A 12,899-nucleotide genomic window follows, 5' to 3' on the forward strand; every position below is an offset into this window, starting at 1 on the left:
ACATACGTCATAAAAAAATTCATAGTTTCTTTTTGATTAATCTTCAGTGAGAAGCCCAAAGATATTAAATCTCAGTCCTCTCACATTTTTCTCCTCCCCTCATAAACGATTCAATTCAATCTGAATTAATATGTATTGAGCTATGGCACAATGCATGGCAGCATGGTGGATGCTGTAATAGAAATGCTACATCAAAGGGATAAAGCCTGTGTCCTCGCTTAGGAAAACAGTCTGTTTTAGATAAGACAATAGGAATAATATAGCAATAGCAACCAGTATACTACAGTCACTATTTATTAGCCATCCACCATATTCAAGGAACCCAGCATGTAAACCAAACTGGAGGAGGCTATATTGACAAGAATTAGAAGAAGGGATATAGATTTTATTTGAAAAAGAGAATTGCATCATTTGTAGAGCAATAGATTTGTGCCATACCTTATGTATGAATGAATGGGGCTATTCCTCTCAGCCAGACATAGATGAATGGATCCTTGCCCACTGGTTTGTCAGGAGTGTTCTTATTTATTTTTGGCTTAATGGTCTCTGAGGTCTTTCAGATAATGCTTTATTATGCCAAATGATATTTCCCAAACTAACCCAGACTGAGGTAAAATTTGGTCCAGCTCTGCTTTTTTCCAGAAACTCTAATAGATAAGAATACAGGCTCTGGAATTAGATTGCTTGGATTCAAATCCTAACTCCATCAGTAAAGGAGATACCTGTAAAGAGCTTAGCCTGCAACTGGTTTGTAGTGCTTAATGAATGTTAGCTATTTATTTCCTTAGAATAAGGTGGCAGGAATGAAGATACGCATTCCTCAAAGAATACAGAACTATTTTTGGAGCTTGTTTCATCAAGCCTACCTTTTATATGCAGTAGATGGAAGGGTGAAAAATAGATAGGTAAATAGGTAAGTGGGTAGGTAGATGATTGATAGAGAAGGAGAAAGAGAGAGAGAGAAATAGATTGTCACAGGATGGATTTGCCAGGGAATAGCATATAAAACAGATATTTACATGCAGATATTTTATTGGGAGAGCTCTGAAGAATAATCCCTTATTCTCATAGCTTCTGGAGTTTGGGGTGCTGATAGTTCTTACTTCAATCTTTAGAAAAACCCTGGGCTGGAGAGAGCCGCCTCACCCAAGGCCAGGACCCCTTTACAGGGGCAACCTGAACCCAGTGATTGATTGCTATGGGAGCAGAAGGGCTCAGTCCTTTTCCCTCAGTTTTGACCAACTCCAAAGGGTGACTCCAGATCCAGAGCAGCCCATGGAATGGATGAGGCCTTTGTAGAGAATGCGCTGCACTTTAACTTCTGCTACTCCATCCAGTTCTCCTCTCTTCCTGAAAGGGATTTTCCCACAGTTTTACCAGCCACAGTTTTATAGGCTATATTATTATTATGTATTATTATTGAAATAGTTTTGACTTCATGGCCCCCTGAAAATGTCTTAGCCAAGTGAGTTAGAAATAACTATACCACATTTTTTAGTCCCATGACAGAACACGGAGAAAGTAGTTTAGATTCTCTTCATAAACCAAATTCTCATTTTTTAAACGATACCACTGTTATTAAAATCCTGATTGCCATGCTGTTAAAGTGAAGATTAATTAATTCAAGCCTTCAAATTTTGATGACAAAAATATTCAAAGTAATTAATTAAAAATAACTTGCATAATAGCCAAAAAGTAGAAGTAACCCAAATATCCATCAACTGATGAAGGTAAACAAAAGGAATAGAAACTTATTCAGTCATAAAAAGACTAAGATACTGATTCATGCTACAATGTGGATTAACCTTGAAAACATTATAGTAAGTGAAAGAATACAGTCACAAAAAAACCTTATATGTTATGGTTCTATAATGCTTAAGAGATATACAGAATAGGAAAATCTATAAAGTTAGAAAATAGGTTTGTGATTGCCTAGGATGGTGGTGGGAGGTGGATATAGGGGGAGTCAGGAGTGATTGCTTAGTGAGTATGGGGTTCTTCTGGTAGTGATGAAAAGTTCTGAAATTGATTTTGATAATGGTTGTACAGTTCTGTGAATACCCTAAGAACAACTGAACTGTATACTTTAAAGAGATAAATGTATAGTGTTAGCTGTATCTCCATAAAGTTGTTAAAAAGTAATTTGGTTCTTTATGTCACCTTCAGAATAGATAGAAAATTAAATTTCTACCTAGTCTTATATAACTAATTCTGTTTATATATCTAGGAGCTTATGTTGACAATTGATTTTTCAGGAAAGTGAGAGGAGATTTTTCTGAGTCATTAAAATTACCAAAACTACACACAATAATAATGACAAAGATTTGTTAAATAATAACTGTTAACTAAAATAAGTCAGAAGCTGTATATTATGTGTGGGATCCTCCCTACAGCTTTGACTTAAATGATTTTATTTCCATTGTACATATAAAGAAACTGAGGTACTCATTAATTTTCAGGGGGGTCCATTAACACTTCATACTACTTAGAAATTCTTCTTGACAAGAACTTCGATACAAGGCAACCTTATTTTTTATAGGTAAAAGAACAATCTTTTAAAATTTAGTGTAATTCATTATAGAACAAAAAAATATACATTTTCAATTTGACTCAAAGATTTTGAAATTCCTAATAGAGGAAAGGTAAGTGAGTACATGATAGAAGATGTAGACTTCATCTAATAGTGCCCTGTCTGAGAAGATGGATTAGAAACATAAAGAGCTAATAACACCAAAGATTTTTTTTTGCTAGGTTATCTTTTATACATTAATTATACAGAAGAGCCTGTATAAATGGATACCCTTGCTCTAAGAATATTTATTTTAAGAGAGTGGCCTTTTCCATCTTCTGCACTTAAGTTAGGAGATATTATCACAGAGTTACATGGGAGAAAAGTTAATATAGTAAGAGGAAGTTTATTTCATTCATAGTATAAGCTTATTCATTTATCTGAACAATGAATCATCATTGTGTAGGAGACTATGTCACTAAGACAGATATGGTCAGATCATTCCTGTGATTAAGTTACACTATGGTTTGAAAATCAGATATGTATTCATGAAAACTACTTTAGCTTGGAAAATTTTTAAGGTACTTTTATTTGTTCTTCCACTATAGAGCATAAGGCAATATAGCCATATAGTCGTTTTTAATGTCGTTTATAGTCATTTTTAATGTCGTTCATAAATTTGGCCTGACTTACAAAAACATCTTAAGAATTTTTTATGCTTTTCTATAACTCCATTAAAGACAAAACTAACTAAATAACTAAGTAGAACAAAATGCATTATTTTCAGACTGCAGAACTTTTATTTTCATTTTTTCTAATTTCAGGGGTACTGTTTGTACTGGTTGCACAGATGACAATTAAATTATTTTTACTCCTTTTTAAAAAGAATATTATTTTAAAATCAAAGTGGAGGGAACAGAATGGGATTTACTACTATACATCACTCTTGTGCCATGATCATTATTCATATTATTTAATTTAATCCTCTCTAATAAGAAGCTAAAACAGTCCCATTTTCAGCCAATTTCTAAGAGCTTCTTTTATATTTTCAGTTATATAATGAAAACATGGAAAAATCAAGTTATTTTCTGTTTGCTTGCATGTTTGTTTATTTTCTCTTGGAGCTTCTTGAAACTTTTGTAGGTGCCATCATGTTCCCTTTTTCCTGAGTGACCAGGCCTAACTACCATTTTTCATAGCGTCCCTAGGTACCACACAAATTTCATCCAGTCCTAGGTTTTACTGCTCTTCTTCCCACCTGTACCACTGGTTTAAAGATCACAACTATGGAAAATATAATAGGATCTATTTTCTTGGTAGATACTTTCTGTTACTTTATTTGACTTGAGTCCCTTCCTATTACCTAAAGCTTTTGACATCACTTTTTCTGGAAGTTAGTTTGGACGGTTCCCTTCTGTCCTTTGTTGGTTCTCCTTCTTCGTTTCCAACTAGATGTTCCCTTTCCTTTATATGTCAAACAAATTTTTACATTTCTTTATGAACATAGTAAATGGTCATCAAACTTGATGCTGGCCTTCATTTCATTAGGCCAGTAAAATAAATTTAAGGGTCTTATTAAATACATAAATACACTGCATGACAATAAATCAAATTAAATAACTGTGATTCTCTTGCAGAAACACGATGGCCACTTCACAGTCATCCAGTTGGTCGGGATGCTCCGAGGCATTGCTTCAGGCATGAAGTATCTTTCTGATATGGGTTACGTTCATCGGGACCTTGCTGCTCGGAATATATTGGTTAATAGCAACTTAGTATGTAAAGTTTCTGATTTCGGTCTCTCTCGAGTACTAGAAGATGATCCGGAAGCTGCTTATACAACAACTGTAAGTTATGTGCCCTCTGCCATTATAATTTGCTTATTTTATTGTTTTTAATGTTATTAGAGTAATTCTGGTTTCATTTTCCCAATTTTCTGGTCTCATTTGCCATTTTGCTCATTTAACATCATTATTGAATTCAGAAGTATTTGCTTTATCTGAGTACCTAGCTGAATACATTTAAAACTTATATTTGTAATTTTTTCTTACATATACTAGGACGTTAATATCATATTTGAGATACATCTCATGACTGCTCTCACAACAAATTTGTCTTTGTCTGGGGTATTTTTGGTGCTTCAGTAATTATCTCCTTCATATAGAATTCGATAGGCAAATAGTATAATCAACTAACAACTTGGTGATAGTGAGGAACCAGTGATTATGAAATGACATTTTTTTCAAATGTTAAGGAATTATATCTTAAAATGAGCAACATAGGTTTCTCTGGAGACATGTAAGTGTACTCTGTACCTTTTACTAAATGATACCTGAGGAAAATGTGAACAGAAATAAAAGTTTAAAACTTTAGAACAAATTATCATCTATAAATTACATGATTTCAAATCATCCCATGCATAGTTTTAATATCTCTGAATGTCCTAAACCAATTCATTTCTTGATCTGCTTGATTATTGTTTTAAAAAATTTGATCCCAAAGTCTCTATAGTTTTATCTTAAAGTGCTAATTTATAAAATCATATTCTGTCATTTTTTTAACAAACTATCACCATTGTCTCATTTGATAGTCAGCTTTAATGAAAAACTAGTGAGTAAAACTATTCAAGATATTTTTATTCTGTTCCTTTTCTAACCATACACATTATTTTAAAAGATGTAATCTGTAATTTAGTTTCTTTTGATTTCATTTTCTATGAGATTCTTTGAAAACTTGCTGTATTCAGTTACTCCAAAATACAGCAAGTTAATATTATAAGGAATATTTTATACCATTATTCTATTATCTTTGTAGAAATGCTCTATATTAATTCATCAATGATTTTTAATAATTTATTTAAGAAAGAAATATAGTTCTAAGGAAAATAAATTAATCTCTCACTGTCTAATATATAAAGTAACAGTATCTATTGATTTTTTTAATTTGAGCAAGAAAATTTCAAAAAGTAAGTCTATCAATTCTGAAAATAATTTATTCATTTTAGAAAAAGTGTATTTTAATTTCATTTTTAATTGAAAAATAACTATTTTTATTTTTTTCAAGGTCCTTCTTTTCTTTTCTTTCATTTTTACAAATTTATAACTTAAGCTTTGGTGTTATGGCACCACGCATGTAAAGTTTTTCTATTATTTCCAACTGTATAGAATAGTGCTTAAAATTATACATACACTATAAATTACAATATTTATAAAAATTTCAGCAAATACAATCCACTACAAGATTAAATAAAAAAGGAAATAACTGCTAGATTTTTTGGCAATAATCTTAGGTAGATACCTTTGAAATCCCTTATTAAACAATATTTTAACTGCTTTCTAAAATGGGAAACTAGCTAGCAAATTTAAAATACTAATAAAATTGGCAGATAATTTAAAATATTATTTATATATGTATGCATTTGTCATATCAAATTTAACATCCAGACTCTAGACATTTTCTGTCTTTTGTGGTTATAGAAACTGGGAGGCCTAAAACAGGACTATTATTAATTTAGATCAGACTACAGGATTAAACAGTAAATTAAATAACCAGAATATTAAGACTCCAGAAAGTGCCTTTGAAAAGCTATTGATTATGCTTGATTAAGAAACAAATCTGTGAATTTAAGAAGTATCAGTGAAATGGCAAATAATGTAATCAAGTTAGTTTTGTTTTTTTTTAAAAAAAAAAAAACTACCTTATTGCTCAGAGGATTGACTGTGTGATAAACATGGACATTTGGTGCTGAAAATAGCAAAGCTTTTGCCTTCGGAGACTTTATGCTTTGATAGAATAGACAAACTAATGCTTCTTGCAATTTGATGCATTAAGCATTGTCATAGAGGTCAGTAGATGGCTTCACAAAAAGACAAAATGTGAGCCGGGTCTTAGAAGATTACATTATGCAGACAGTTGGAGGAAAGGCAGTCCAGATAGAGGGAGGAGAAAAGAAGAGACATGACAATGCAGGGAAGAGAACAGGTGTGTTGATGAAGTGTGGGACCAAGAGCAGTAGAGGGCCAAGTTTCTGAAGAATAATTTTGAAGTCACCTGAGTGGCTCTCCAAGAAATTTGAAGGGTTTTTATTATAGCAGCTAAAGATAGAAATTGATTTATTTAAGTGGGAAATAACAAAAATAGATGCATATCTTAGAAGATATTATTAACAGCATTGTGAAGAGAGGAAGGAAGGACTGAAGGACAGGAGACCTTGGTAGAGCAGGGAGACCAGTTAGCCATTATTGCTACAGCTTGGAAAGGATACATGGATTTAACTAGGTCCACAGCAGTTGGCACAGAGGGGCGGGAAGAGAATTGGAAATCATTGTGAGCATGCAATTTATAAGATTTGACAACTACAGATTGCATGTGAAAACCCCACACTGTACCCTAGAAGTGCATTAATGTACATAGTTACCGTTCAATAAAAAAAAAAAGAAAAAAAAAAAAAGATTTGACAACTAATTAACTACAAATTGTCAGGAAGAAGAAGGATTTAAAGATGACACTAATATTTCTAGATTAAACAACTGGTTGAATGGAGATACTATTAATCAAGACAGAGAATCCCTGTTAGAGATGGCCTGGCTAATGGCACTAGATTATAAAGCAAAATTACAGGCAAAGGTCACAGACACTCTGTCTTAAAGTCAGCAAAATAATGCTGAATGAGCGTGGCATGCTGTCAACACTTTGTAGAAAACTTTTAGAGCTTTATCTGAATGTTCTGAGCCCCCAAATACTCTTTGTATTTCCTCTTAAAAGGAATGAGATGGAAAACTTTACTGCCTGGTGAAACTATGAACTCAAGCATACCCTGGATAATAAAATACAAGGAAATAATGATCATTTATAGGAAAATGATTCTTTGTTTTATAAAAGTATCTACATGAGCATAACTTTAAAGAGCAAGCTCCCTTCACCTATTCTTGTAAATGTGACTCAGTTTTTAGAAGTTATAGCTAAATATAACTATCTTGGATCATATATTATGCCTTAGATGATTTTTATTTTCTCTTGCTGTAAAAATATAATTGCTGTTTCCTTGTATTTGTAAATATTTTTATAATATACATCAGCAAGTGTTTGGAGGGAAGAGGGTTTAAGAATAAGAAGACATTGGGTGATGCCTGTGGCTCAAAGGAGTAGGGCACTGGCCCCAGATGCCAGCGGTGGTGGGTTCAAACCCAGCCCCGGCCAAAAAAGAAGAAGAAGAAGGCATCATGTATAAAGGCTGAGGTCTTTTGTGTACTACTTTTTTTTTTTTGGACTCTTCAAGGCAAAACAAGCTTTTTAGAACAGTGTACTACATGGAAGCTATCCCTTTCTAATCAAAATGGGAGCAGAATAAATAGACTCTTTCCGTTAAGATGATTTTGCCAATTTAGAGAGCTACATATCATGACAAAGAGCAATCATAACTGGTTAAAGAAAGAATGAATAGAAAACCCAGCACTGGCAATGGTACTAGGCTTGTCCACATGTGCAGATGAGCAGAACGGCCATGCAAACCGGAGTGGCCAGACTAGAACTTATGTTTCAAGAGAGATTACCCTACAACAATGAGTGAGTCCTTTAGAGCCCTATTCAAAGATCATATCCATGTAATGTATGGCAGTGTTATCTACATCATAAAATGTACTAAATAGAAGGATGAGATTTATAACAAAATATAAATAGAAATTCTAATATTTCTGCCTACAACTTGAGTGTTTGTTTTATGTGCCTTGCTGTGGGGCATTCAATGTGTACTCAATACAGTTTATCATGGAGCTACTGTATTTCACTCCCTATTCTTTGGAGGCTCAATTGTGAAGCAGTTTCACTAGTTACCAATCCCCAGAGAAGATTCCCACTCTATGGAGAATAGATAAGATTATCACTATGCCAAACTCTAGAAGCAGGAGTTCATGCCTTGTGCCCACTGCATCCTAGGCTACTGTGCAGGCCCACTATGCACCATTTACCTACTTGTCTGAATCTAGTGAGAAAGAATACACTCAGCACATGTTATTTGAAGTGGATCCATTATTTATAGAGTCAGCAGGGAGAAGTCTTACATCAATTGTGAGCAGGTCTCCCAAGGCTCAAATACCCAAAGTGGATGAAGTCTTGATGCACATGCCTCACTTTGCACCACAGCTGACAGACCCTGGGATATAGCCCGTCCTGGGTTATAGACCTGTAGGGCCACATGACACACTGGGCAAAGCTTTGAAGGACATCTTGCTTCCGGGGGAGAAAGGAACAAAGCTTGGGCTGTTCCATTTAAATTGGGTGGTTTTACTTCCTAAGTCAAGATGTCCCTAAAAGGGACAGAAATAAAATCCAGAGTGCTTTATGCAGTCTTCTTATCTGAGGGTTTTGCATTCCTAACATATGCCACAGTTATTCTTGAGAATTACAAAGAAGAAAGGGGAATAACTGATTCTGTCCAAAGCCACGTGCAAACTGACCGGCACCAGTATCCAAAAGTAACATGATTGTTAAGAAGAGATAAATGGCTACACAGAGACTGGAAGGACCGAGAGTAACTAAATACAGCGTATAAAATATGGGCAGACACTAGCAGTGGACAAGGAGACGTGAAAGGCAATAACAGAAGTAGCAGATTTTTCTGGTAAAGCATTTATACTGAAGTGTATCAGGCCTTTGCAAAGAGACCTTAAGAACTGGTAATGGCATGAAAACCAAGAAAGAAATGTGTATAATATATTGTGGACTGAAAAGTAAAAAAAAATGAGAAAAAACCAAAAAAACAGGATCTATGTGAGAACTGGAGCCTTGCTTTCACCTAACTTTATGAAGAGCTTAGCAAGCACTTAGGAGCAACTTGTGAATTATGATCCACATCTAGCAACGCATATATAATTAGTGTTATGTGGCTAAATTAATCCGTAGAAAAGTTACTGACAGGATTGTTTTTATCGGATTACGTGGTCTTCTATATGCTTATAATTTAGGTACTAAGAAATCACTTCCTTTTCTGAACCTGACACACATTCCCATGGACAACTTTTTATAACCAGTTCCAGAGAGGCACCCTTTCATTTGAATATTGCTAGGCAACCCACTCCAAAACTTACATTGAAAATGCTAAGCCTCTTTGGTCTCAATTATGGAAATGAGATCATGTTTACCTAAAAAAAAAAAAAAAACATTAAAAGATATATTATGGCTCACATGCATCTGTTTTAAGAGATAAATTTTATTTAAAATATAATGACAGTTCATGTTCACATTTTTTAAAAAATGGTCGAGTAATTTCTATTATTATATTTTAAAGATCAAAGCAAAATAGAAGAATTATTTTATTGTAATACTATTAAAAATCTTGTGATTCCTTGATTTGTAACTTGGAATTGCATTCATTTTGTGTTATCCATGGCAAATCTTGTTTTTTAATTTGACAGCAGCTACTCCATGTAAGTATTTTCTGTGTTGAAATATAGAGCCTCATTCTGACAACACATAATCTTCATAATCATAGGTCTGTTAACTTCTTAATTCTATTTACTTTGCATTCATAGGACCTCTTCTAAGCTCCAACACTTAACTTCCCTTAGTCCACATAAAATTTTAGAAAAGTCCAATATCCTTTCACTTAAGAAGGCATGCCCTATACTAAACATGCAGATAACTATAACAAATAATGAAGCAGCATGAGGGGAACATACTCAATGCATATTTTAAAGTTGGGGTGGGCAGACATCTTCCTTCATCTAATTCAAGCATGTGTGAACTACCTTGACTTTGTGAAGTGAACTTTTAAATCTTGAGACATGTCCAATTTCAAGGATAAATATTTTTAATACAAGTGAGATAAAAAATTATTCTAGATTGTTTACAATTCTGCTTTTAAGTACTTTCACTTAACATAAGCAATTAGAATTTGCCTGAAGATCATGTTTAACCTTTTAACTAAACATACTTGGAATTTTAATTCATTTTGTCTCTGTTAAATTAATGGCATAAAAAGTAATGCAGTGAAAAAAAAATTAGCACTTTCAATTAAAAGTATGTAATGTTCAACACACTGAATGAAAGGACTCACACTGAGAATTTCAAAGAATAAAATTTTATGCTTAGAAATCTTACCACGGCATTCTCTGTTCATCAGGTTACTGATGGGACTGGCAGTGTGCTGAGATACCACATGTGATAAAATGTATCCAACTCTAAATCCACCCTAGTTCAATCTGGGACACACTGAAAATGGCTTTTATTGTACTTTAATTTTTGTTTGAGGCTTAGCCAAGCTAAAAATAAAGGGGGCTTGACAGCTTTAGGCGCAAAGGCAGACCCTCAGAAAGACCACAAAATATGTTGGCCTGCGAAGAGCTGCATAGAGCTGCATAGAGCAGCCTACATAGAATATGAGGACAGACTCCTTTACAGAACCCACCGAAAAACTTAGGTAAAGGAAATGGCAATTTCTTTTAGGCAAACCTAAATTCAGCAGCTGAGTATAAAGAACAGAAATGAGAAAATATCAATGCTATCAGAATGCTATGATGTGAAGATTTAAGTAACTTCTTATTTAGTAAAAAGGTAATGAGCAAATAAACTTTGGAAGAGGGAAAAACAACAAAATACAAGCTGGATAAACCAAATTCATCTATGAAAAAAGGAACTATGCTACCTCGGAAAAACAGCAAAATGACTCCACACCAAAAACAGTTCTCACTGGACAGATACTATGATAGTAGTCAGACAAAATTAGTCAAATATGTAGATCATTATAATTAGAGGAAGAGGAAGAAATCAATGTGCCAATACGAGATTTCTTAAATTTAAAAGAAAAAAATACTCTTGAACCCACAAGTGTTTGATAGATTAGTTCTAATGATTTAATGTATAAAAGATATATTCTCAGAAATTAGTAGTTTCTACACCTTAAGCCCATGAGTCAGGAAGCAAATCTACATCAATGGAGATGAAGGAGCAGCAAAGTTGAACAAACCAGAAGGAACATGTGCTAAATGCAGAATAAGAGTCTCCTCTAATAACTGTTCAAGGAATGAACCCCATATACACCAGCTGGGATCATAGGCTGAGAGGCCCTAAATCCTAATGGTACTGGTCTGGGATGGTGGTACCAAAGAGTACAAAACACCTATGAAATATATTACTCGGGTGAACTGAAAACAGTAGATCTTAAACATAGGATGGAAATGGGAATCAATACAACACCAAAGGAAATTACTATCTATAGAATTGTTTCCTTAAAATCCCTCATCTCTGAAGCTTGGGGAACCATGGTTTATAATTATAGAGCTCCATGTAGTAAAACAAACAGAAAAGATTATCATATATAGGAAAAATGGACCAATTAAAAAATAACTCCATAATGAACTGGACTTGAAGACGGAAGTTCGGTACAAAAATAAAGGTAAAACTGCCCCCATTGCCCCAAACCCAACTCTGACCACCAGCAGGAGAAGAGCCCTGATCCAAAGGAACCAGAGCAGTTGAGAAATCTGTTTATCAGTGGTCTGAGCTTTGAAACTACAGATGATAGTTTAAGAGAACATTTTAAGAAGTGGGGCACACTCACAGATTGTGTCGTCATTTAGAGACACCCCCCCCCAACAAAACATTCCAGGGTCTTGGTTTTGTGACTTACTTTTCTGTTGAAAAGAGGGAAACACCAATCTGTGCTCAACCACAGAAGTAGGATGGGTGTGTTGTGGAAACAAAGAGAGCTGTTTCTATAAAGGATTCTGTAAAGCCTGGTGCCCATCGAACACTGAAGAAAATTTTTGTTGGTGGTATGAAAGAAGATACAGAATACTATAATTTGAGAGACTATTTTGAAAAGTATGGCAAGACTGAAACCACAGAAGACAGGCAGAGTGGAAAAAAAGAGAGGATTTGTTTTTGTAGCTTTTGATGATTGTGATACTGTTGATAAAACTATTGTTCAGAAATAGCATAGTATTAATGGGAATAATTGTGACATGAAAAAGTTCCTTTTTTAAACAATAGATGCAGTCTGCATGATGATCACCAAGAAGTCATGGAGGTGGATCTGGCAACTCTGGGAGTCAGGAAGGAAACTCTGGAGGTGGTGGAGGTAATTTTGGCCATGGTGGAAACTTTGGTGGAAAAGGATGATACGGTGGATACAATGGATTTGAAGGTGATGGTGGCAACTATAGCTACAGTCATGGTTACAGTAGTAGAGGGGCCTATGGTGGTGGTGGATCAGGATATGGAAACCAAAGTGGTGGATATTGTGGCAGATGAGGATATGATGCTACAATGAAGGAGGAAACTTTGGAGGTGGTAACTTTGAGAATAGTGGGAACTTTAATGATTTTAGAAATTATAATAGACAACAGCAATCAAATTATGGACCAATGAACAGAGGCAGGTTTAGTGGGAGAAG

At 34.4% G+C, this 12,899-nt stretch overlaps 1 protein-coding gene across 1 annotated transcript in view; it reads left to right on the plus strand.

Moving 5' to 3' along the window:
• The window catches only part of LOC100950573 (ephrin type-A receptor 6), a 696,992-nt gene that overhangs the window by 588,040 nt on the left and 96,053 nt on the right, over positions 1-12,899 (plus strand). The window contains exon 13 of the mRNA XM_012801499.2: positions 4,147-4,356. Within this exon, the coding sequence (XP_012656953.2) occupies positions 4,147-4,356 (210 nt within the window). The remainder of the gene's footprint in view (positions 1-4,146; positions 4,357-12,899) is intronic.

The sequence above is a fragment of the Otolemur garnettii genome, unplaced genomic scaffold (genome assembly GCF_000181295.1).
Source record: "Otolemur garnettii isolate 467f Iridium unplaced genomic scaffold, OtoGar3 scaffold00009, whole genome shotgun sequence".
Taxonomy (NCBI): Eukaryota; Metazoa; Chordata; class Mammalia; order Primates; family Galagidae; genus Otolemur; species Otolemur garnettii.